Source organism: Ammospiza nelsoni, chromosome 1, assembly GCF_027579445.1.
Source record: "Ammospiza nelsoni isolate bAmmNel1 chromosome 1, bAmmNel1.pri, whole genome shotgun sequence".
NCBI classification, from domain to species: domain Eukaryota; kingdom Metazoa; phylum Chordata; class Aves; order Passeriformes; family Passerellidae; genus Ammospiza; species Ammospiza nelsoni.
The window spans coordinates 119,659,296-119,683,587 of NC_080633.1; the positions used below are offsets into that span (position 1 = coordinate 119,659,296).

General features: G+C 35.8%; 1 protein-coding gene across 5 annotated transcripts in view; it reads left to right on the forward strand.

The window, feature by feature from the left end:
- CSPP1 (centrosome and spindle pole associated protein 1) overlaps positions 1-24,292 on the forward strand; it is a 62,393-nt gene that overhangs the window by 2,168 nt on the left and 35,933 nt on the right. For 2 of the 5 annotated variants that reach the window (XM_059485054.1, XM_059485071.1), the window contains exons 2-10: positions 1,991-2,094; positions 2,659-2,755; positions 6,871-6,971; positions 10,114-10,194; positions 12,635-12,736; positions 16,546-16,724; positions 16,842-16,991; positions 20,998-21,099; positions 21,742-21,824. In XM_059485054.1, coding sequence (XP_059341037.1) covers positions 1,993-2,094; positions 2,659-2,755; positions 6,871-6,971; positions 10,114-10,194; positions 12,635-12,736; positions 16,546-16,724; positions 16,842-16,991; positions 20,998-21,099; positions 21,742-21,824 — 997 coding nt within the window. In that variant the 5' untranslated portion in view covers positions 1,991-1,992. Of the gene's footprint in view, positions 1-1,990; positions 2,095-2,658; positions 2,756-6,870; positions 6,972-7,654; positions 7,679-10,113; positions 10,195-12,634; positions 12,737-16,545; positions 16,725-16,841; positions 16,992-20,997; positions 21,100-21,741; positions 21,825-24,292 lie in introns of all 5 variants that reach the window. The other 3 variants (XM_059485036.1, XM_059485045.1, XM_059485062.1) reach the window with 3 other exon arrangements.

Genomic DNA, 24,292 nt, shown 5'->3' on the forward strand with positions numbered 1-24,292 from the left:
TGACTAATAGTCAGTAGGATATTTGCTTACATGCTGGTATATTTTTGGAACTTAACAGTGTATGCTTCACATGGAAGTTGTCACTCTTTTGCTTAGAATAACCAAGAAATTTTTCTTTTTTGGTATAATACATTCTTTTTGCTTATCTCATAAAGTTTGCACTCATGCATATTTTAAGAACATCAACTGAAGTAGAAGGATGTTAAGACATAAAATGTCTAGAGAGTTCTAAGAAGGATTTGGCTACACTTCCAGGCAATTGTGCTGTGTTAAAGGTATGCTGAATCAACAGTGCTGTAGCATTAGTCAGCTCAGTGTTCTCCAGGGCCTGGAGTTGCCAGCTTTCTTCACACCAGTTGACTTTTCTGTGTAGTTCAACTGTAACTGTTTTGTCTTTGATTTTTAATTTATTATGTTGCTCTTTTGAGCAATATGATAGGAGTGCAGAATGCTGGCATATTAATTGTGTTCCTCATGCTAGTTAGAAAATACCCTACAAAGACTCCTTTCCTTATGCCAGCTCTCAGAATAAGTTTGGTACCGTTCCCATACAGTGATTTGGATACAGTGCTGGAGTTTATAAATGCTGTTGTAAATAGAGATAGGAAATATAGATGTTACTGTCAGTGAGCTTTTGGAAAGGCTTCTCTCAGTGCCTCCTACGTGTGGTAATTTTCCTCTTGATGACTGTGGAGCACTGGGTAGGTGATGAGAACAACTTATACATTTTTTTAGTATGACAAGTTGTTTCACCCTTTCAGAACAGTTTTTTCTTTATTGTTATGTAACACAGTAGGCTAAATAAAATTTACCATGCCTGGAAACTTATCCTCTTTCAGATTTCTTTTATCCTTTATCAGTGTGCAAAACTAATGAGATTAAAGATTTAGGACAAATCAGATGGGGGGATTTATTTTTGGCATTGATTGTCCTGTATTACCACTAGGAATTGTAAATGGGTTGGCCTAGTTCTGCCTCCTTTGTAACAATATTAGAATTTTATGTTATGAATCAAAAAGGAGAAAAAGTTTAAAGGAGTACATTCTAAGGAATACATCAAGCAAATGTATTTTTAAATTAAGTTAGCATGCAGTTACTTCACCTTATCTTATAGAATTTGTGCATTTTTTATTTCCATTTTGCTTCTACTGAGAATTTATCCCAGTCTCTCTGGACACATTATTTTTATGTTTACCTTGTGTCACCTTATTATTCTTGAGGTGGTGGTTTGGGATTTTTTAATTGCTGTTGTTTTTAAGTTCTTCAATCCTCTTCCTGAAACTGTTTTCTAATATACCTTTATCACTGGCCTCTTGTTTACTTCATACAATCACATAAAGATACTGAATTGGCCTCAAAAAAACCTGCTGTCTTAATTTAGATACTGGACGTGATGGGATTTTTCAGGAACCTGCATAAGCAATCCTTTTGCTTAAGATGCATGGAGTGATTTGAGGGTCATAATTTTCTTAGCAATTTCTTCTCATGACAGTAAGTTAAGCACAGAATTAATTGTGGGATTTGGTCCTTATTTCAGACTGTGCATGTATCTTGCACTTTTTGTAGGTTTTTCTAGTGATTCCTTCATCCTTCATCCCATGTTTACTTTTCTGTGTTTTCTGATTTTGATTTTATAGCTCACTAGGAGTAAGCTTGTGCTAGTGTGTAGTGAAGAGTCATTGGTAGACTTGCAGTTAAAACAACCAACCCCAAATACTTCAACCATGTTAGGGAAAAAAGATTAGAGAAGTATCTTCAGTCTTGTAATCTGGAATCTTTGAATTTTCTCTCTGTGAAACATCAAGTAGCTCTTTCATGGATGGCTTTCCCAAGTCAGTTGTTTTGTTGACCCAGCAAATATCTTAAGGCTTGTCAGTTTGAGGGAGAAATTTGATTATTTTTAACTGCAGTCTTAAGCAGCAGTATTTGAACTTTACATTTTTGAGGCTCTCATGTAAATGCCACGTTCTTCATCTTTTCTGTAACCTAGAAATGATGGCAGATGATTTAGAAAAATTTATTGAAGACCAGAAGGCTAAGTTGGCACAAGATAAGGCAGAGCTTGAAAATGATCCACCTTACATGGAAATGAGGGTAAGAGTATTAAAAAGCTTTACTGAATTTAAATACTTCTGTTGCCAAAGTCTTGACTGAAGCTTGTTTTCACTGTTCTCTTAAAACTGTATTTGTTGTTAAAGAATGTATTAAAGATTTATCTATTCAAAGTAATTTCCAATTTGAATACTTCATATCTTTATGTGGGTTTTTAAAAACCTGTTTGCCACCAGGCATACACAGTAAGATTTGTGTTTTGTGAGAAAGGTTTTGTACATGGCTTTTATAACTCCTTCACCCCTCCCTAGGGAAGCTGACTAGCAGGAATCTGTCCTCTGCCCACTCCAGAGCTTGGATGTTGGAGTGGGAATGGAAGGTATAAATATCCTCAAAATTTCTATTCCAAAAACTATGAAATATAAAAGGCAAATAACAACAAAAAAAATTGTTCTTATCATAGCTTTCCTATTAGTAATTTTAATGTGTAATCCAGCATTACTTTCAACCTCTCTGTTCTCCAATGCTAGTAATTACAAATGTTGTTCATTTATGTGATATTTCCTCTACTCTGTGATGCAGTAAGGCATTTTGTTTTGTTTTCAGAATAAAGAGTCAGAGAAGCTTTCTGGAACTAGCAAGATGTTAATCTCCATGGCTAAAGAAAATATACCTCCAAATAGTCAACAGAACTATCCTTTGGGTATAGTATATTTTTTTATTTATGTCTTCTAGATTTAAGTAGCATTTAATTACCTTTGACAATTTTTGGAAGGGTGTTACTGCTTTGTGTCTTTAATCATTAGGATGATCGTTGTAATTCAAGTGCATAATAATTCTTCAAAAGTCTTTCAAAAGTCTTAGCATTGTTGTAGTTAGGAGTTATTTGTTTTTTTTTTTTTTTTTTGAGTCTGGAAAATATGCCAAAAGTTGTGTCTTTCTTTTTGCAAGGTAGTGCCATTAAAAATATCCCAAATTAACAAAAAAAAACCAACAAAAACCAAAAAACACAGAAAGCTTGCTTGCTTGCTCAAAGTCCCTGATAGGTGATGTGTCCTTTCCTTTTGTATTTGGGTGGAGCAAATCTTTGAGAGTCTTTTTCATCTGGATTTTACTGCAAAAGAGTATATTCCAGGGAAGCAGGGCCTCTTTCTTTCAGCCTCTTAAAAGTCCTAGTCCAACTTGGCTAAGATGCACACAGCTGAACTAATTTTTCTTTTAAATAGTGTTTTTCAGACAGTTTAAACTGTTCCTATTGCTTTTGTAATTTTGTTACAATGTAGTTATTCCTTGTGCAAGGAAAGAACAAGTACTTAATTTTGATTGAAATCTTAACCAGGTGAAATAGTTAGATTTATTTTGATGTGGCTACCAGCTTAATATCTGTTTTCTTTATGTATTGTCCTTTTTCTTCTTTTCTTTGTGTTCTTTGTGACATTTGAAAATGTTTGATAATATTGTTCATTTTCCTTGCTTGCTCTACCATCTCCCTTCTGTAGGCACTACTGTTTTTTCTTAGCTACACTTGTGCAGCTCAGGTTTGTCCTGAAAGCTTTAGAGCTTTTCTGTGTCCTATTTCTTGTAGATAATTAACGCTTTTCTTTCATGTGTAGACACTTTGGGCTGTTACCTCATTAATTTTCTTACTGTGCCTACTGTAATTCTGGTCCAATTCTGCAGCTTCCAATGGGATGGAGTTTGAGCTTGTCAATCTGTGGTCTGAACTGGTCTTAGCTGCATAAATAAAACCATGGTTTTTATAGGGATGTTGTATAAATAGAACTTCCAGCCATCAGCAAGGCAAACTCCTCAAAGACCTTTAGAGGAAAACTTCACTTAAAAGTACTTGAAATGATAATTGAATATTCCTTGCCTCCAGAAGTGATAATGGATAAACTTGGTTAGAGGGCAGCATTTGGAAAGGTATCTATCACATAGTTTTGGCAGTTTTATTTGGTTCAGCAGGTTATTCCTGGTGTTGGTAATTCTTTTCTTGACTGAGGAAACACATGATACAGAAAACAGAACATAGTATCCCACTGGCTATGGCAGACAGTAAAGCTTTATTAATATTAAAATAGTTTTATAGTTTTATTTCTTGTTGGAGAGCTATAATTGTTGTGTTTGTTACTGTGAATTTGATCTAACTGTTGACACCTGAATATACTAACACAATGAAGTATTACAGATGAGAGGCATTCAGGTGATCTTAAATGAAAAGAAAAGTAGGGGTTGCCATGTTGTGGTATAATTGCAACTGGCAGCTGAGCACAGCCACTCACTCACTCTGCACCAGCAGGTGGGGCAGAGAACTGAAAGAGTGAAAGTGAAAAAACTCATGGGCTGAAATAAAACCAGTTTAATAATTGAAAAAAGAAAGTAATGAAAAGGAAAATAACAAAGAGAAAGAAGCAAAACTCAAGAAGGACAAGTGATGCAAATGTGAAACAATTGCTCACCACCAGCTGTTGCCCGAGTCCTTGAGCAGCAGATCCCCCCAGCCTCCCTCCTAGGCTTGCTGCTGAGCATGATGCCATATGGAATGGAATGTCCCTGTGCTCTGGGGTCAGCTGTCCCAGCCATGTCCCCTCCCAACTCCTTGTGTGTCCCCAGTCCCCTCCTTGGCAGGTGAGAAGCAGGAAGTGTGAGTGAGCAGTAACTGAAATATCCCTGTGTTATCAGCACTGCTTCCTGCACAAATCCAGACCACAGCTCCATACCAGCCCCATACCAGCTGCTATGAAGAAAATTAACTACCCCAGCCAAGCCCAGCACTTTCTATAATAACAATTTAGGTGCTGAAATGGATGGTTGCTGATATTACTGGCTTGCTCTGCTTTAAAGCACTGTAATTTCCTGTGGATTAAATCAGATAGGACTTGTTCCTTGGTAGTTATGAAGTATATTTTATAGTTCTAGCAGTAATGTTGAGGCTCAGACTGAATAAAATTGCAGTTATTTCTCAACATTACATACATGGAAATGTTTTTGTAGAAATGCATTTAAAATTGTGACATTTAAAAGCAATCATTGTCAGTGTGATTATTTGTGGTTAATGGAATGTGAAATAGCAAATAGATACAACAAATACAGAATAAACAAAAGTAAAAAACAGTTAAAATGAAGATATATCTCTTATTCTGTCAGAAGAGTTCAGAAAAAGTTTGCATGAAATTAGGTTGAATGTATGTTAATGGGAGTGATTTTGCTCTGCTAGGCTCTCTCAGAGTAAGTTTTTGAAATGGGTTGTTTCCAAATATCCTCCAGATCATTACCCATAATTTTTATCTCAGTGCTTTTCTGGTGGAAAAAAGTTATTTCTAACAAAATTAATTTTAAACCATCTTTTGTTTGAACACTTCATATATTTGAATCAGAGCACTGGATTCTCACTCCTTTTCTCCTTTTTTTTGGTACTGAATTTCAGTGGCATGTGTGAAATTACTGAATTAATCTCTCCTCTAACTTGTTAGTTGCTTTTTATCTTTTTCTTGGTTTTCTACAATTAATTCAGTGCTAATTAGGCATAAAATAAAAGGCAAGAGCAAGTAGCTGAAACAAACTATTTCTTCTTCTGTATTCTATTCTGCTTTATAACTCCTTTTCTGAAGTTTGAAATGGTACATTATTTTTTTAATGGCACTCACACTTACCTTATGTGCAAAATTAGGAGAAAAGGAACTTGCAGGTTGGAGAAGAACTTCCCATGCAGATTTTGGTTAATGGTTGGACTCTGCAGGCTGTTTCAGAATAGCATAGGAGATATTTAATCAGGCATTGGGTCCTTTGGTTCTGAATATCAGACTGACACCTGTTTGCCATTTCTTCCCTGTCACGGTTTTCCTGGCTCATGAGGATAGAACAAATCAGAATGTATCTTGAGCCAGGCCAAACAAACTACCCTGCAATAAATCAGGACTGATCTAAGAATGAGTCTTGAATTTCCTCTCTTCCCTTTTACTCCTTGCTACTGATTTTGCATAGATCATGAGATGCAGAAATGCTTTTAGAGAAGAAGTATGAAATAATAATAGTACACACACTCACTCCCAGTTGTAATCTTTTTCATTAGTTGTGTGATTTTGTGGAATTCACTGCTCTGTGGAGGGTGGTGAAAGTGAATGCAGAGATGGGCTGCTGAGATAGAGGATGTTTAATATAAAGTACTTTGAGATGCATTTTGGGAACAGCTAACAGCTTGCATAGCATTATATTTTATTATATTTTAAGAGTGCAGCTGCAATGAGACCTGAGCTGCAATGAGTAATCTCAGAAAAGTACTAATGTGTTTTGGGTCTACTGAGGTGGAAAGAAAAATGATTATTATTTTTATCATATGGTCAGATTCCCTCTAGTTATGTAGGAGCAAACAAATTTTTCATGAGCTAAACAAACAGCTTGTTGCTTTCATTTGGGAAGTATGTTTTCTGTTTGGGAAGTATGTTTTCTATTGTGTGGTAAACAAAGCTTAAAATATCAGAATAATTTAGTAGCTCACATGTCAAAGGAGATTTCCTTGGAAACATACAAAACAAATATGTACAATATTCAAATAAATTCAGCTTATGTTTGGTTTTTTTGTTGTAATGGGAAGAAAAACTGTAAGGATGAGAGGAAAACTATCCAAATACCAGTCTATTTTGCTTTTCACCCAACTACTCATACAGAGAAGGTGTTTTTTTCAGCTGTTGTGTAATTACTGGTTGTATGGTTAATTCTTTTTTTATTGCTTGTGTCTAATAAAAACCCAGACGTAGCTTTTGCTTTGTATTGATGCAGAATAGTAAATAATGATATTTAATGGTGTTAAACTTTCAGGTGACTATGGCTTGAGTTTGCCTCTTGGAGAAGAATATGAACGAAAAAAGCATAAACTCAAAGAGGAACTTCGACAAGATTACCGGCGATATCTTTCTCAGGTAAAGTGTCTTGTCTGGTTGCTTGACTTTAGTGAGTCTCTTAAAGTTCTTCTCTCTATTAATTGAATGTAGACTAATATATGTCGAAAAAATTTTAAGGAGGCATTCATTATGAGCAGTGGCTGAATTTGAAGACTTGAGTGAAAGAAATTTCAAAATGTTTTGTTTATGTATTTTAGGCTTCTACAGATCTCATGGCCATGTGACTACATATTATTTAGTTCACTACTTTCTATTTTACTTATTGGTTTTTGCTTCTTCCTTGTTTTTTTTTCTTAAGAATTTAAAAGCTGTTACTTCCTGAAGTACTTATGTATTCTATGGTCTCTAATTGGGGTAAGAAGTACTTAGTGTGACTCCATTTGACAGCTTCTTTTCAATTTTAGAAAGAAAAACCTTTGATGTTCTGCATAACATGATTTACTAAATGTCACAATAAATTTAAAATTGAAATGGTATGTATGAAATATCGTCATCTTGGGAATATTCTGGAGATGCTCTGCATGAATCAGAAAAAATAAGGAACCAAATAATTTCTGTTTTATGAAAATACTATTTACCAGTGTCTTTAGTTCTTAAAATGAATGAATGGATTTGCTTTGAGAAAGGAAGTGTCTTTTATTAAGTCAAATATTTTTGACTCAAAGACTCCTTTTGAATAGTATCTTTTCCCTGATTTTTAGGGAATTTCACAGGCAAAAAGAAAGGTAGGGTGCCTTTAATATTATTTTCTTTTCTTTAAAATTAGTTGCTTTTTGCTTTGTTTGAAAACTTTATGCTCTTGGAATTTAAAAAATCATTACTTTATTTGTGCTTTGTGCATTTATGCATGCTGTGGTGATTAGCTGTGACTAACAGCATTGCTTGCTTTGTGCAAAATGATTACTTACATATATAATTTTCCATTCATAAGTTTTTAAAACACTTGCTGATTTCCTTTTCCCTATGCAGTTGCCATTGTTGCTGTCCAATGCTGGCTCTACAATAGTTTTTACTTTAGTAGACATTTGCTTCAAGGATTATTCGTTATGTAGGTAGTAAGAGTTTGGGGATTTTTTTCTTGGTATACATATTTTATACAGCTAGAATAAAATAGTAACTTCTATAAATATTAAATATATCATCACAACCAGAGTCAGGGCTTTTTTCTTCCCTGTCTCCACTCATCAGTGGTGCTCAGGGGAGCAGTAGAACCATTTATTCAGCACCTACTGGCCAGAATGCAAGAATGCAAACAAGCATTATGAGGAAAAAATAACACCTCTGGTGTTATTTTTACAAGCTTTGTTTAATTAATTTTAATTAAAATTTAACTTTTTTTATACTCTTATGTATCTATAATTTTGAGATTGAATGCTGTCCATCCAAATTGTTCAGATTGAGCAACATCAGTGAAGGACCAGGAGGTAATGTGGTAGAAACAGTCTGCTGGTTTTTTCTAGGGGTTTGAATAACATGCATATGATACAAATTTTCTATATTAGCATGCTCTAGAATTCTTAAATGGCAATAGCAACTGTCTTCTTAACCTCTAACCAAAATCATCCTTATATAATTTTTGTTTCTTGTTTAATTTAAAACTCCAGATTATTTTCAAAGTTAGAATATCCTGTTAAAACTTAATGTTTCATAATTATCACCAAAGCATCCAAATAATATAATTTTTACAGTAATTTCTAGTGTTTTATTCTCAACTGGACTTTATGGGTTACAAGGCCTTTTTGTTTGTGTGTTTGGTCTAGTACATGTTATCTATATTAAACTGGTAAGGATTGAGGAAGAACTAAGATAGCGATCTATAATTTCTTTTTCCCACCTAAAGAAAACTGGTGAAACTTTTTGCAGTTTTCAGTGATTTTTTTTGTTAATAACTTGCTTAGTCTTGCTTATGTAGAAAAATGCAGCTTCCATATCAGGTTCTGATTTTGGAAAAGATATTTGCAAGATCAGAGGTATTCTCTAGAGATGTCTTCAAAATGCATGCAAAGAATTACTTAATAATGAGGATTACAATTGATTTACTTTTTCTAATAGAAATAACTTGGTTTTCCATATAAATCTAGTTGTCTTGGTGCTTAAATATCTTTGCATGATTATTAAGTTCCTTAAATCTTTTAATGTCTAGTTTGAAATCTCATTTATAAGGATGTAGGTTTGTACTGGACCAGATAGAGCTCTTACTTCTTGACATGCCTCTAAGCATTTAGGCACATTGCAACATAGATAAGGAAAGGAAGCAATGCTGGTGAAATACTATGATGAAATACTGTATCTCACCCTCTTCAGCTCCTGACACACAAATAGATGACCTTTTTATTAATCAGATTTATAAAACATATGATTGACTGGAAATGGCCTGGGTATACTTTTAAAAAAGGAGTGATTATGACAAATCCTCTAGACCTGCGCTCTAACAGCCTGCATCAGGCCTGGTATTTGGTTTGAAGAGCTGGTCCTTTGACTTGCTGCACTGCCCAGGTCCCAAGCTGCAGCCCAGGGATCTATGTGGAAGAACAACATACTGGTTTTGATGGGAAGTCTGCTCTGGAAGTGGCTGATTTTCATAAGGAATGACAAGATTTGGTGGTGGGTCACTATCCTGGGAAATTTGGGCACTGCTGGTGAGGAAAACACTGTTGAGATAGAGGTGTGCTTCTGTTAGCATGAATTCCATCTGTCCAAATAACAGGTAGACATATGTTTTCTGCTGTTACAAAAAATAATTTTTTATCTTGAGTAAGGAAGTGTCTTGGAAGATTCCTTTTATTTTTGTACAGACGCTTATGCTACAGAAGAACTGAGTGGGGTTTCTTTGAATAAAAATAGTTTTTTTAAATATGGAGACTAATTGAATATATTTAATAATACTGGAAATAGTTCAACATGGGAGAAGTGAAAAACACTTTCAAACTCAAGCTTAAAACTTGTCAAAGACATTTACTTCCTGCATTCCTTGACTTCACTTCATTTATGTGTTCCAAGAACATCCTACATTTTCAGAATGTGAAAGTTGTTTTCAGTCTTTATTTCATCAAATTACTCAAATTACTTCAGAAAATATAATACCTAATAACTCTTTAATGAGTTAAGATTTGGTATTTTAAAATGTATTGATTGTTTTTATATTTTTTGTTTAATGTAGAAAAATTATCTGACTACTGATGAAGTAGATCCAAATACTCAGGGATTATCTCTTCCTATTGACGAGCGAAGATCTGCCAAGGTAAATATATTAAGGAAATTACTTAAAATGGAGTATAACTTGAAAATGTGCCTAGATGTTAAAACTATCACAGAAAAAATATTTCCACTTAAGTTTTTTTGTTTGGTTGGGTTTTTTCTTTGTTTTTTCTTACACAATTGAATGTTTTTGGAGGTGGTAAATAGTACTAATTCTCAGAAAAGTCTGTTCCTTCAGTTTTTAAAAAGAATTTGATCCTAGGTTACCTGTATTCATAAGCTTTAGGTATTTGGTTTTTATTATGTAGATCTAATTGTATACTGACACTAGTTGGAGGTTTGCTACCTCTGATCCACACTTTTAGAGCACTTGATCTGTTCAAAACCTCTAGTGGTTGCTCTTGGGTTTTGTTCAGTAATCACTATTGATCTAATCTCCTGCCCTCATGCTGTTGGCCTTATAGTCCCAGTTTCTTTCTTGTGTTTGCTTGTAAATTGATCCATGAAGTTGAATCAGCAGAAACATTGTAATTTATCAACAATTTATTAATAATTTTTTTTGTGACAAATACTACTCTTTGGTTGTTAAGATTGGTCATAGCACTGCAGAGATTCAAGGCAATAAGATAACCTGTGTTGCTGGAGGAGGACCAGACATTTGCACTTTTGGCGGTTTTGTTGGTTCTTTATTTTGTTTTTAACCTTTGTTGCCTTCAAGTTGCACTGTTGGTCAGTGTTTGGGGCTGTGCTGTCACTGCAATATGGTGCAAGAATTCTGCTGTGGCATGGGTTTGCCTTGCCCTTGTACTTAAATTTTCTGCCCCTCTGGTGCTCTTGGTTTGGCTGTAGGAGGAGCCAGGTGAGAACTCAAAGTGAAAATTGCTTTTATGAAAAAGCCCTAAACTCCAAGTTATACAAGTGTAGAAAGGAGGCAGCAAGAATGAAACACCCAGGAAGGGGGAAAGGACTCCTCAGGGGCAGCATGCACAGGCACTGAGTTTGTGTTAGCTTCAGGTTCTCATGAACTTTGGATTAACCTTTGCAAGTATGTGTGCTGAAACAGAGAAAAAGAAAGTATGTTTAATTAATTCTGTGGAAATTAATTATGTATTTGTACTGGAAACATGTCTTATCATTGATGGGTTTATATCATATCAGCTCTGTGCAGGTGTGTTGTATCCTTTCTAGCCAATTTGCTGCTCTTGCAGAACCTAAAAGCTGCCAGGAGATGTCACACTGTGCCCTGTTAATCAGTTGGCCTCTGGGCAGAATATTGAGAGGTTAACATTTGCATTTGGGTTTGCTTTATTAGGTCAAATGTGCAGTCACATAGCATATTGAATTTTCTGCTGAGTGTTTGCCATCTGTTAAAGACGGGACAGCTTTCATGGCTGTCTACATGCTTTATGTTGTCACTGTTAGAAAAGCTATAGAAAACTTATTTTTTTGGCTTTTTTTCCAAGAAAAAAAGAAACAGTTTTGGAGAGGATTAGTCTAATCTGTGAAATTTCTAGTAATCTGGTATTTAAGTGGTGGTTGAGTTATAAATTATTTTTATTTGAAATTTGTTCATGAGAAAGTAAATTTATGTGTGATGCTCAGATTTTGTAAATACTTTTGCTTTATTATTGGAAAATGCTGCAGTGGAAGAGAGCCTTATTTTTAATACTGTAGTATAATTCTGTTTTTCTTTTATATGATTGTTGGAATGAGCTAGTATAAGAGACACCCCATGCTCTAAATGGGCAAGTCAAGAAATAATACAAATTAAAATTTGCTTTATCTGGAGACTTTTGTATTTTGTATTATATTATCAGGCTGTTGATGTACAATTCATGTATATTTTTAGACCTGAGAAAGCTGATTATAAATGTTATCACGTTGCAAAAGCAGCTAGGACAACAAGTAAAGGTCCTGTTTTTCTTGATTTTCTTTGCATTCTTCACACTTGACTTTTTGCAGTCCGTTTAATTGCTTGAATTTGACAGTTCAAATTGTAATTGATACATCTTGTCTACACTTGTATTTGTTATCCTGTTTTAATTGTGAGGGGGGAAGTCACAACTAATGTTAAAGAAAGAAATTGTATGTTTGAAAATCAGCTGTAAATACATTCAGATTGGAAATTAGAAGGTGATTCCTAATTGTTGGAGTGAAGCTTTGGTAAATTTTGGAATAGGCTTAACAGGAGGAAACCTGTTTGGTTTTAAAGATGGACCTTGATACACAATAGTGTCTCTGACGATCAGACTTTGTGCCCAAGAAGCTGACTTCTACTTACAGATTTCAGATTAAGAGAAAGTGCTATGCTAAGAGAAAATGAACTAAAACCTCAAAGTAATTCAAGCCTTTCTTACACATCACAAAGAATGGGGGGGTGGCAAACACACAGTTTGCATTTATTCATTTAGTACTGCAGTTCTATGAAGTTAAAAGCTACTAAAAATGCAAAATTATGATGCCCTTTTCAATGCCTATTTTAGGAGAGATTACGGCTTGAAAGAAACAAGGAGTACAATCAATATCTCAGGGATAAAGAAGAATGGAATGAAAGGCTAAGGAAATTAGGGAAGAAAAACAGAGAGGTAATACAATTTTATAGTTTTATCATTGACTCACATACAAAGTCAGACAAAATACATAAATAATATTGTTCAATTAGGCTGCATTTTTATTAATGCATCTAAGCAAGTCCTGGTTACAGCTCACATGGTGCAGTTTCTGGTTCCTGCTTCCATCATGTCTGTCTGCTAGAAGGATCCTTTCATTTGCATTATTCTGAAGCAAATGCTTTCATTATTCTGATGCTTTCTGTGTCTGAAGCAAATCCCTGGTTTGTTTTTGATGATAAAAGTGATATCCAAAAAAAACTATCTGCTTGAACAAAATACTGAACTCCACATAGTGTTCCTTAGCTTTTGTTTGTAGATGCTGTTTTCCTCTGCCACGTAGAAAGCCAGCAAGTGTAGCAGCCATACAGAATATGGAGCTGTACATTTGTGAATAAAAATCAAAAAGTCTTTACTGCTGAAAGTGAACTAGACATAGTCTAGTCTCAGTTCTGAGCTGAGGCCTTTGATTTGTATGGCAGCAAGCAGCTAGGAACACACACACACACACACACACACACACACACACACACACACACAGACCCTCCTCTGTCGGAAGGGGGCGAAAATCCGAAGAGTGAAAGTGAGAAACAGTGTGGATTGAGTTAGACAGTTTAATAGGTAAATTAAAAGCTGCTCACACAAGCAAAGCAAAGCACACCAAGGAATTCATTCACTTCCCCTGGACAGGCAGGTGTTCAGCCATCCTCAGGAGAGCTGGGCTCTGTCACATGCAGCTGTGACTTGGCAAGACAAATGCCATACTCAGAATGTCCCCCTTCCTTTATGGGGAGCATGACCCCCTAGAGAGTGGAATATCCCTTTGGTCAGTTGGGATCAGCCGTCCTGGTTGTGTCCCTTCCCAACTTCCCATGTACCTGCAGCCTCCTTGCAGGTGGGGCAGTGTAAGAAGCAGAGAAGCCCTTGACACTGTGTTAGTGCTATTCAGTAGGAATTAAATTATCCCTGTTTTAACACCACTGTTTTCAGCACAAATCTAAAACATAGCCTCATACAAGCTACTATGAAGAAATTCATCCCAACCAAAACTAGTGCAACAGCCAGTGGGATTTTTAGGTCTGATTAACATTGTTCTGAGACTCTTTGTTTTAGTAATCTGGAAGCAATAGATTGATCTGTAAAATCTTCTTAACTTTAAAGTTTTGTCTCGAATAAGTAAATTTCCTTTTTAAAATACTTTTGTGTAGTGATGGACTGTAATAATTTGGGACTCTGATCTAGTGAAAATTTTTAGAAGAAAGGTTTAAGAAGTCCTTACATTTCTTTTTAATATGAAAATTCTAAAGTGTACAGTAGTGTGAAAAGTATGTCATTCTATAAAAGACCTTGTATTTGTACCCAAAGCAGCTGGAAGTTTGTCTTCCTTACAACAGTTGGCAAGTGCAAATCCACCTGTATTTGTAATTTCTGTCTAGAAGAATGTTTCTTGTCTATCTCTAGAAAGATTGTTTTCTCATGAGAAACATCTTTTCCTTCAAGTGCTCTTGAGTTTCATATAGTTGAAAACTGTTTTAATTTGTGAAGGCATCTATAAGGCAGCATTCAGGCTTTTTTCAGATGTTGGAATTCAATTTCATTCTTACTTCCTTCTTCAAGGTTTTGAGGTGCTACACAACAGTGACCCCTAGGAAATGCTGGCAAAAGTGTAGCTTATTTTTGTGCAACTGAATCTAAAAATCTCTAAAATTTTTCTACATGTTTGGGCACTCACATTTCCTAAGCTGACTTACCTAATGAAATCTATCAAAGGTTTTTCTTTTTGCTTTATTTGTCATCCACTTGGACCTTTAAGTTGCATTTTTATTTTTCTGGTTAGAAACAATTTTACTATCAGAAAAGAACAAACAGGAAGAAAATGGTTAGGATTTGTTTGGGTTATGCCATCTCTGAGGGGTATTTAACTTGGAGTGAGAGCTAAATTATATATGTGATGTCCGAAATTTGATCCAACAGTTTAGATAGTTATAAGATAAATCCAACTCTGAGTAGTGTTATCTTCACAGTTTAGATTAGGGTGGTCAGGCTTTATTTGGTGGAGTTTTGAAAGGATGGAGAATTCACAGTCCTGGACAACTCATTCCACTACTTTAACTGCTTGATCTGAACTTCTGTCCCTCTGTATCCCATTGGAATTTTCCTTTGCTGCAACTGTGGCTGTTGGTTGTTTGAAAACCATGAATACTGGTATTTCTGTAACTACCTTTTACACAGGGACTGCAATTACTAGTTCCTCCTTTCCTGTACACATCCTCCTTAATCTTTTTCCTTTATCCGGCTGAATAAACCCAACTCTGTCAGCTTCTTTAATAGCTCAGATACCATCTCAGTAGGCACCCTCTTGCACTTTCTGCAGGTCATCAGCAGGGACTGGGCACACTACAGCAGAACCTAAATATTAGATAAATACTGAGCAGAGGAGAATCACTTGCCTTGACCTGCACAGATCCTGCAGCCCAGGGTGTGGTTGGCAGTCACCACTGCAAGCATGCTCTGCTGCCTCATGCACAGCTGCTTGCCCATGATTAACCCAGGCCTTTTTCTGCAGAGCTGCTCTCTAGGTGCTCAGGGCCCAGCCTGTCCTGGTGCATGGCACTCTTCTGTCTTAGATGCAGAGGTTTGCCTTGGCATTTGTTGATTTTCATGAGCTTTTTGTCAGCATGTTTCTCCAGTTTGTCAAAAACCTTCTGAGTGGCAGCCATATCCTCTAGGATATTGATCCTTCTTCCCAGTTTGGTGTCATTTACAACCTTAATTTATTTTTCATTAAATATTGTAAAGTATGAGTTAGTGTTGTCTTTATTCTATGCTGGAATGAATAGATCAAAGATTAGTACACAGAAATACTACAGGGTTTATGCAAAACCAGTGTGTTTTTAAGGACTGTGTATTGAACACTAGTCCAGAGTGTCAGAGGGTTGTTTTTTATTTGCTTAACTATCCTGTCGCAGACATATTTTATGCAAAATCTTTTCGTTAAGATCTTTTCTCTTGAAAAGCTTGAAATGTAAACAATAATTATCTGTTGCTGTAAAATGTAACAAGGGCATCTTTGATTGGTTTCATGTAGTAGTTCTTAATTAATAGATAATTACAGTCTAGCTGTCTCAGACACTCTAGTCAGTCACAAGATTTTACTATCATTCCTTTCTATTCCTTGCTAACCTTCTGATGAAATCCTTTCTTCTATTCTTTTAGTAGAGTTTTAGTATATAATTTTTTAATGCAATATATCATAAAATAATAAATCAACCTTCTAAAGCATAAAGTCAAGATTCTCCTTCTCTTCCCTTGTCCTGAGACCCCTGTGAACACCACCACACTATCCTTTCTCATAATGACATTTCCTGAGGAGTAAGAAATAGATTAAGAAATGCTCAGGTTAAAAGGTTGTGCTTGTAGGTAAGAGCTATTACAGACTTGCCTGAATCTGGATAGAATGAAGATACCTAGTCTCTTGATGAAGTAAAGTTTGAAGTGTTTTTTTGATTCTTTGCGCCTCAAAAACTGAAGGTCAGATTGGAGTTCATAAAAGATCTGTCCAGTATTGATAGCCTTTCTTCTGAAAGACATTAGATAAAAGGAAGACTACATGTTTTTCCCCAAGAAAAATGAATAAGACCCTAGATTTTAAGCACTTGAAGTATTTTCCTTGCTCACCTCTTGCCTTTCTTCTTGTTTTGGTATATTTGAAGAAATACAAAACTAAAGTTTTACTCAGTGTGATTTCTTTATATTCAACTCTCAATATTGTTTCCATTAAACAGAATGAGATGCACAGGAATAAAGCACCTATTGCTGTTACCAGGCTCCAGCCAGAATTACATGCAGAAGTCCAGCCCTGTAATCCAGGTGCAAAACCTCCCAAGAAGGATGCTTTTACTTCCACAGAACGTTGTGAAGAGCTGCTAAATAAGAGATGGATGGAGGAAGACAGGTACCACAGGTTAGATGATGAGGCTGAATTGAGAAGTTGACTATTAAATAAAAGATTTGATGAGGATTTGGATGTTCCCAATCAAAGAAATCATGGATTTACTAGCCAATCTGTAATTCCTACTAGGAAGCATCACAGAATTGATGAAGATGGTGATTTTGGTAGAAGATACTACAGAGTGGACTATGATCCTGAGACAAATGCAGAAATGGACCCTAGATTTAGATCTGAAAGCACCTATGACAGAAAAACTCCCCGGGGTTTTTATGCTGAAAGGTATTCTTAAATTCTGTTATCTCTATTCTGCCATTCTGTTTTCTCCTTTATTTCTGTAGTGCTTGCTGATGGCCATGGTTTACTCCCTTTAAATATTAGGGAAGATTCCCATGTGAGAGCAGGATTTTTGTAAGTACTTTTATACTTACAAAAAGGACCTTTGCAATAACGTATAGAAAAAGTGTTGAAGAATTGGATCATTTGCTAAGACTATACATGTATTAAGAGGCATTTTATATATCACAGCAAACCAAGGATACTACAGAAATTACCCCAGAAGCAGCAGTATTTTTATGAAGAGGGCTTTGCCAGAAAATATATTTGAAAGCAAACCCCTGCACTGAGAACCCAACGTTACCTCTTTGTCCTTAGTCTGTAATAGTTACAGTTAAAAATCCTCTTCTTTCCTCCATGTCTTGCTAAATGACAGACTTGAAACATCTGTGTAGTTGAACCAAGTCCTGATGGTTTTAATAGGTGCTAATCTCTGTAATAACTGCACAGTTTGAATAAGCATTTATGAAAGCCCAAACCAAACAAAATATATAAATCATTCAGGGGGAAAACTGATACTATGTACTGTTCAGTATTAAATTGTCTTTACTGTGTTAACTGATACATCAGTTGGGTTACTTTGACATAAATTGTTAATCTTTCTCTTCTAGTTTACTCATTTAAAAGAAAAAAAAAAAAGTATAGCCTTCCTAGTCATCCAGGGTTTGGCATTCTGGCCACCTTTAGGTATTCCATTGCGAGAACTGGTTGCTTTTAAAACCAGATGGCTTGTGGTGTGAAACAGCACCAAACTTGACATTTGTTTATACAGCTAAATAAAGCAGTAAATTTATTGTAAATAAATTTTCAAATGATATTTTAAAAGTGTTAATTTGTTCCCTTTCCGGGTCTTGGGAACATGAGTGTTGCAGTTATTTTTATTTCTGTTAAGCCTGTTGCCAGAATTATTTTCCTGCAGTTGCTTCAGTGAAGGAACCACCAGTGTTCTTCCTTTGCAAGGCAAAATAAACACTTTTTCTTTTTTCTAGAATTAACACTTAACAAAGACAAATTGTACCATTCTCAACAGTGTTGAATATTACTATTATGTTTTGTTGTTAGTGGCTGGTGGATGGTTTAAATGATCTTTTGAGTCATTGTTTACAGGGATAATTTTCTGGATAGTATGCAAGTTAATAACTGGGGGGAGGGGAAATGTTCTTCTACTAGAAAAGCGTTTTTTGAATTCAGTGAACTCCTATTCCTTTTCTAGTTTCAAACGTCAAGAGAGTTAGAATAATTTTTCTCCAAAAAAAGCTCTTGATATTCTTTCTCAGCCTTTAAAAAAAGTAATCGTAAAGGAAGTAAGTCTGTGGAAAAAATGAAATGTCTGGAAGTAGTTGGGAGAGGCAGACTCTAATAAATGTGTTATTGCTAAGTTTCAGACTGTGTGTTCTGGTGTGCTTCTAAAAAGCATATTTTTATTCATTCAGTGTTTCTGAAAAAGACTAGCAAATGGAAACAGTGGTTAAATAGATGAGAGGAATAAGATTGTCTGTTTTCTGCTGAGATTCAGAGAAGAGACTGCAAACTTCAAAATTTCTTCCATTCTGTTGTTTATTACTTGTAGAAATGAGTAAATGAGGTTTTAGGATAGAGTGGACTTGTCCTATAGCTTTTCAGAAATAAAAATAGTTAGAAGCTTAACTTGGTGTCTAACAAAGAATCAAAATATTTTTGAAACTAACAGCAGTATTTATTCTGTGTTAGTTAATACTCAGAAGGATGAGTGTCCTCTTTTTATTAGGTAGCTGTTTGCCACTGTCTAATGCAGTTGGACACACAGTCTATTATTTAAATAAAAGTAATAATTTGATAATGTTTCAGGGTTTACTTTGTTTTGCAAAGAATTTATACAGAACTATATAAATAAAATATCAGCAAGGATGGTGTTTGAACTAACAGTAGATATCATATTGAATATTAGTAGACTAGTTTTTAGTTATTCCAGAAATCATGGTGCTTATAAATATCTGTGACTAATATATCACCAGACAATCCATGAGTTATTTGGAGAGACCTCTGAAGCTGCTTCATCTCCAGTTTTCTTTTAAAAGAGAATAGGGAGGGCACTCTTATCTTGGCTGTTGGCAGACTTGGTGCATCTTTTCAAAAGAAGCTGCTGTACCATTACCTGAATTCCCTGAACAAGATTGTTTGGGGGTTTTTGTGTATATTTTCTACTAATGAATTATTATTGAAAATTAATTTTCAGTATTTCTTTATTAAATGTGTTTTTTAATCTAGAACTTCCTTCTCCTTTGAAAGGAGCTCCACTTAACCTCCTATGAAGTAAATTCATTCTCTTCAAGGAGGAACTTACCTGTTAGTGATAGCTCAGCCTCTGAAGAGTTAGCATTTTTTTTCTACATTTCAGGCAAAGTCAACTTTTCCCAAACACACTTGATTCATGATGGATACTAAATTCAAAAGGAGGCATATTTTTATTTACTCTACTGACGTTCTTAGGTTTTATATGGGGTTTATTAGTTTGGAGAGGCAGATATTCATAACAGGACTTTTCAGAAGGGTTTCTGTTTTGATGGAGGCACAAGGTCTGTGACATATTTCAACCAACAGAAATGGTGACTGGGAAGTGAGAAGAATTGCAAAATGTTTTAGTTCTCAGGAGTGGAATGCTTTAGTCCATCCCCAGCTGTCAGGTCTGTCCTGTAAACAGGCGACAGCAGCTTCTGGATTGAATTGGGCCAGCATGTCTGGGCCTGCCTGCTAAGCTGGCTACTTTTTACAAAAAAAGATTACCTCTTAAATTTCAAGGTTTGTTTTTTGCTTCCTCCCTGCATCCTGTCATTACACCGGAGACTTGGCTTTCTGTTTTCTAGCTGTGTTTCAGCTTTATGTGCCCAGCCTTGTAAGGAGTAGATTGATTGCTGTCATCAAGATGAACTTCATTGTGAAAGATCATTTTATGACAAGAGGATAAATGTTCTTTCATGTTGTTTTGGTGGATTGTTAAGATGCCAGATCAATGTTTAATAACCAGCATGCATCCTTTTGCCTTTGATTATTGGCTTCTATTTAAATTAGAGATTGACAGAGCTGTGGTTATTTTTATGTAAAAAAATGAGGTTTTTTCCCCATGTTTACCTAGTTTATGGTTTTTGTTTGTTTGTTTGTTTGTGTAACTGGAAGTTCATGGCTCTGTCCAGCTCTGGAGAAAGTATAATTTTGATAGCATTTGTTGAGTACTTTGTTTTTCATTGAATACCTATTTTTGCCCTATTTTGTCATGAGAAGTTGAAGTCCTCCTTATAAAGCCATGATTTTGCAAGTCAAGAAAAGTTTACAAATTCTCCTACCCCTGATCTTTTCTGGAACAGATCTCTTGTGTCTATACAATATTTGGCATCTCTGAAGTTACTTGGAATTTCTATTATATGATTTCACTTCTTATGTAGATGACTCAAATTTTAGCTCCTGAATTTTTGTGTCCATGGTGTTGCCAGTCTTTTGCCTTGAACAAAAGTCACCTCACCCTTTTAAAGTCTATCAGGTGTGTAGTGAAGTGTAGATTGCCATTGAAGCAGCTTTTCATATCTGAATTGGCTGTTTCACCAGACTTAGCCAATAGCTGTGTGCCAAAACCTGTTGAAGACTTTGCTGGCTCCTGGGGATTGAGAGTAGCAAGATCTGTTTCAATTAATGAGGTGTGAGTGTCAAAAGTCCTTTAGCTTTCAAAACTCTTAACCAGACTCATTAGATAAGGGCTGCAGGAAAGCAGGCTTGGGAATTCACATTCCAGACAGAGAGCTGCCCTGACAGTGCTAGCAAAGTGAATTATTTCTAGAATATTTTGTGATATTTTCAGGACTGGTTCTGCTGTCCAGTGTGCATTCAGGCAGCAAATGCATTTGCACAAAACTGCTGAACCTTCCATTTCAGATTGGCTGTTTCTGGGCAAGCATAGCTGAGTATTTTCTATTTCTTTAAGGCCCTATCTGAATGGAATGGTAAGAGATGCACCTGCAGATTATGAAGATGAATTAAAGGAGAGAGCACGTGTGTGGCCGCTGTCAAGAACTGGAGATTCTAGGTGTGGTATATCGTGTACTTTTCTGATAATTGCACTGCAAAATCATGGTGAGATGAAAATGCTGAGTTCAAATCCCAAAACATTGTCTGAAATGCCTGATAGTTTTTCCTGCAACTAGAATATAGTATAACAAGACATGTTTCCTCTGAAAATGGGCATTGAAGCTTGCATGCCAGTTTTCTTTTTGAATTAAGAGAGCACTTATTTTCCAACAGAGGACTTTTATTGAGTCAAATACTGTGGAATTCTGTTTTCATAGTAGTTTTAAAATTTTTTTTCTTCGTCTTGTCTTGGTTTTGCACACCCTGAAATGATCTAAGTGGGTGAGGTAGAAGCAGAACCCTTGTAAAGTCCTTACATAAACTCTTGACTGGCACCATTCAGTCTGTCAGCGTGGCTGAAGTGCTCAACTGAGGCAGTTTTTCTCATGGCTTCAGAAACCACAGGCAAATGGGAATTGAGAGAAGTATCTTTTTGCCAAACAGTTTCTTTTTTTTGCTTGGGATATTTCTTTGGATTGTAGAAAAACTGTTTGTCACAAATGTGTCACATAGTGATGCAAGTGAGTCTGTCATGGTTCCCGCAGACTGTGTAGGAAATTCTCGAGTTTGATCACTCCATTTTCTTTTTTGTCTTTGCCAGAAATCAGATGCAGATTAGTTCTTCAGCTAGTGAACAGGCCAAGTCTGCAGGTGAAAGGCGATATGCAACAGGCCTTGTTCTTGGTATGTATAAAAACCTCACTAATAGTTAGCCTTTCATTGCATATGTGTCTTGGTTTGAAAAGACAGGTATCTGCTAAGGAAGGCAGGAGCCTTTCCTCAACTGGTAAATGTAAACTCCCTCCCTCCAAATTGTTATAAATTTGAAATTAAGGGGAGCACTCAGGCCAAGATATGGGAGCAGGAATAACAGTTTTTTATTAGGGAAAAAAATAAAAATGAAATAAACAATGCAGTAATACAAAACAACACTGACAGAGTGAGAATACAACCTGACACTGTTGGTCAGGGTGTTGGTAGCAGTCCAATTGAATGGTGGCTGCAGTCCTCCTGGAGTGTCAGGTGTGGCTCTCTTGGAGCAGGCATCCTGTAGAAGGGTGGAGTTTTCCTCTGAAGATCCAATGGTTGTGTAGATGGGCCTGGTCTTCCTCTGGAAATCCAGTGAAAAGGCAGCTGCTCTCTGGGAATCCAGTGGAAAGGCTGTCATGGTGTCCCAAAATCTCGGATTATATCCAGTTAGGAATGCTTGGCTCCTCCCTCTGGACAGAGCTTCTCACAGTGGAATGCTCTAATTTTTATCAGTCACACTCAGTGGCTTAGTAACAGAAGATATCTCCTGAAGGGAGGATCGGTTTGTGGAAGAGATAAAGAAAACTGCCCAATTAACAGAAGATAACTGCCACACCTCTGACAGATGGCAAATAGAATAGACACATTACCTTGCAATCTAGGACAATATGTTATTTTTCCATGTGAATAGTTAAAAACTAGAAAAATGAGCATTTGTTTTTCCTTCTGCTGGTTGTCTCCAAGACTGGTAAATAAGTGTTATTTACATAGAGAAGCTAAAGCAAAACATAGTCCTTTTCTCCCTTAATGTAACTTACTAATTAATGTTTGACTTACTAATTAATTTTGAAGAGCCCAAGTTTCTTCTTAGATTTTATTAACATTTTAAGGCCCAGATAAGTGATTAAATTATTTTACAAATTGAAGTATGGGAGAAATCTTAACCTCTGTATTGTTAAAGACACAGGTTTACAGTGAATTTTAATTGCAGAAATATGAAAAATGGTACTGTGAAAAATGATTCTGGTTATCTCTCCTGTAGCCAGAAAATTTAACAGGAAACATTAGTATTGAGTGTAACAGAGAGAAATACTGGTGAAGACATAGCATTCTTAGCTGAATTCAGGAAAGTGTAAGGCAAGAATAAAAGAACTCTAGTAGTGCTTTGGATGGGAGTTTTTGAAGGCAAGCTAGCCTTGAATTATGGCAAAATAGATTAACAGTTGTCAGAATAATTTCTGTTAATTTTTTCATTTTAATTGACCTGATCTTCAAAGCTATATGTAGCAGGTCAGTTTTTTGGAACTGTTTAAAGGCAGCATTAAACCAGGGGTGTCATAGGGGTCACTCTCTGGCCTGCCCAGTCATCTCATTTGAAGTAACTTGAGGACACAGAGGTGTGAATTTGTACTCCTAGCAGTCCTGGTTAGAAGAGTATTGTAAACTATACTGTGTAAAGATTAAGTAAATTAAAACTGGAATTTTTTCAGAATGGGAAGTGATTTCACACTCTCCCAAACTCACAAACCACGAGGTTGTCTTGCACATTCTGGTCACTTTGTAATCCCAGCACAACAGGGACTACAAATCACAAATTTGATTTTTAAATTAAAAAATCAGTTAGTCATGCATCAGGTTTTGTTGCTGTTCCTTATTTGGCTTTTGTTTTAGGTTCTTTCCAGCCTCCTTCTCTTTATTATTCAGATCTACTTCACCAGAAGTCCAGTCAGTTTGTGTACACAGTATGTTAAGAGTCTTTGTGTCTGATAGTCATACAATACAGAAGGTGCTGCTGATGTTTTTTGGGGTTTATTTTTAAAATAATAGAAGACCTCTGCACTTACTGGGGGAGAACCACGACAAACTAAAAGTTTTTTGTGTTCCTTAAAATCTATGTGAGCTGTTATCACCATTTCCTTTTACATACACACATCTGTTGGTACTTCGCTAATTCTTAGCAAACTAGTCATGGGAACCATCCTAAAAGTGGAGCAATTTACTTTCCCTCCCCATGGGTTTGACTCCCTTCAGTGTTAATGTTCAGTTTTATGCAGAGCAGTGCCTCATAATTTTGGAGTGCTGTAGTGTATCTTCCTTAGGTGAACATTAGATTAAAAAAAAAAATTAGGTTACTTTTATTTAGTTGCTGTTGTACCAAATAGCTTTGAAAATTATAGCTTCCTTTTCCTATAAATTAGGAAAATTTCTATTTTCCTACCAAAACCAGGTAAATAATAATGAAAATAGTAATGAAAGTTTTAGTAGTTTTGATCACCATACTCCAAACAAATTGTCTATTAAAGCTAGATATCTTTTTTTTGTTTTAGTCAGTAGAGATACAGTGTTTGTACAGTGTGCTGTGTTTCAGTTTCTAAATTGGCTGAAAGGCAATGTTTTTGTCC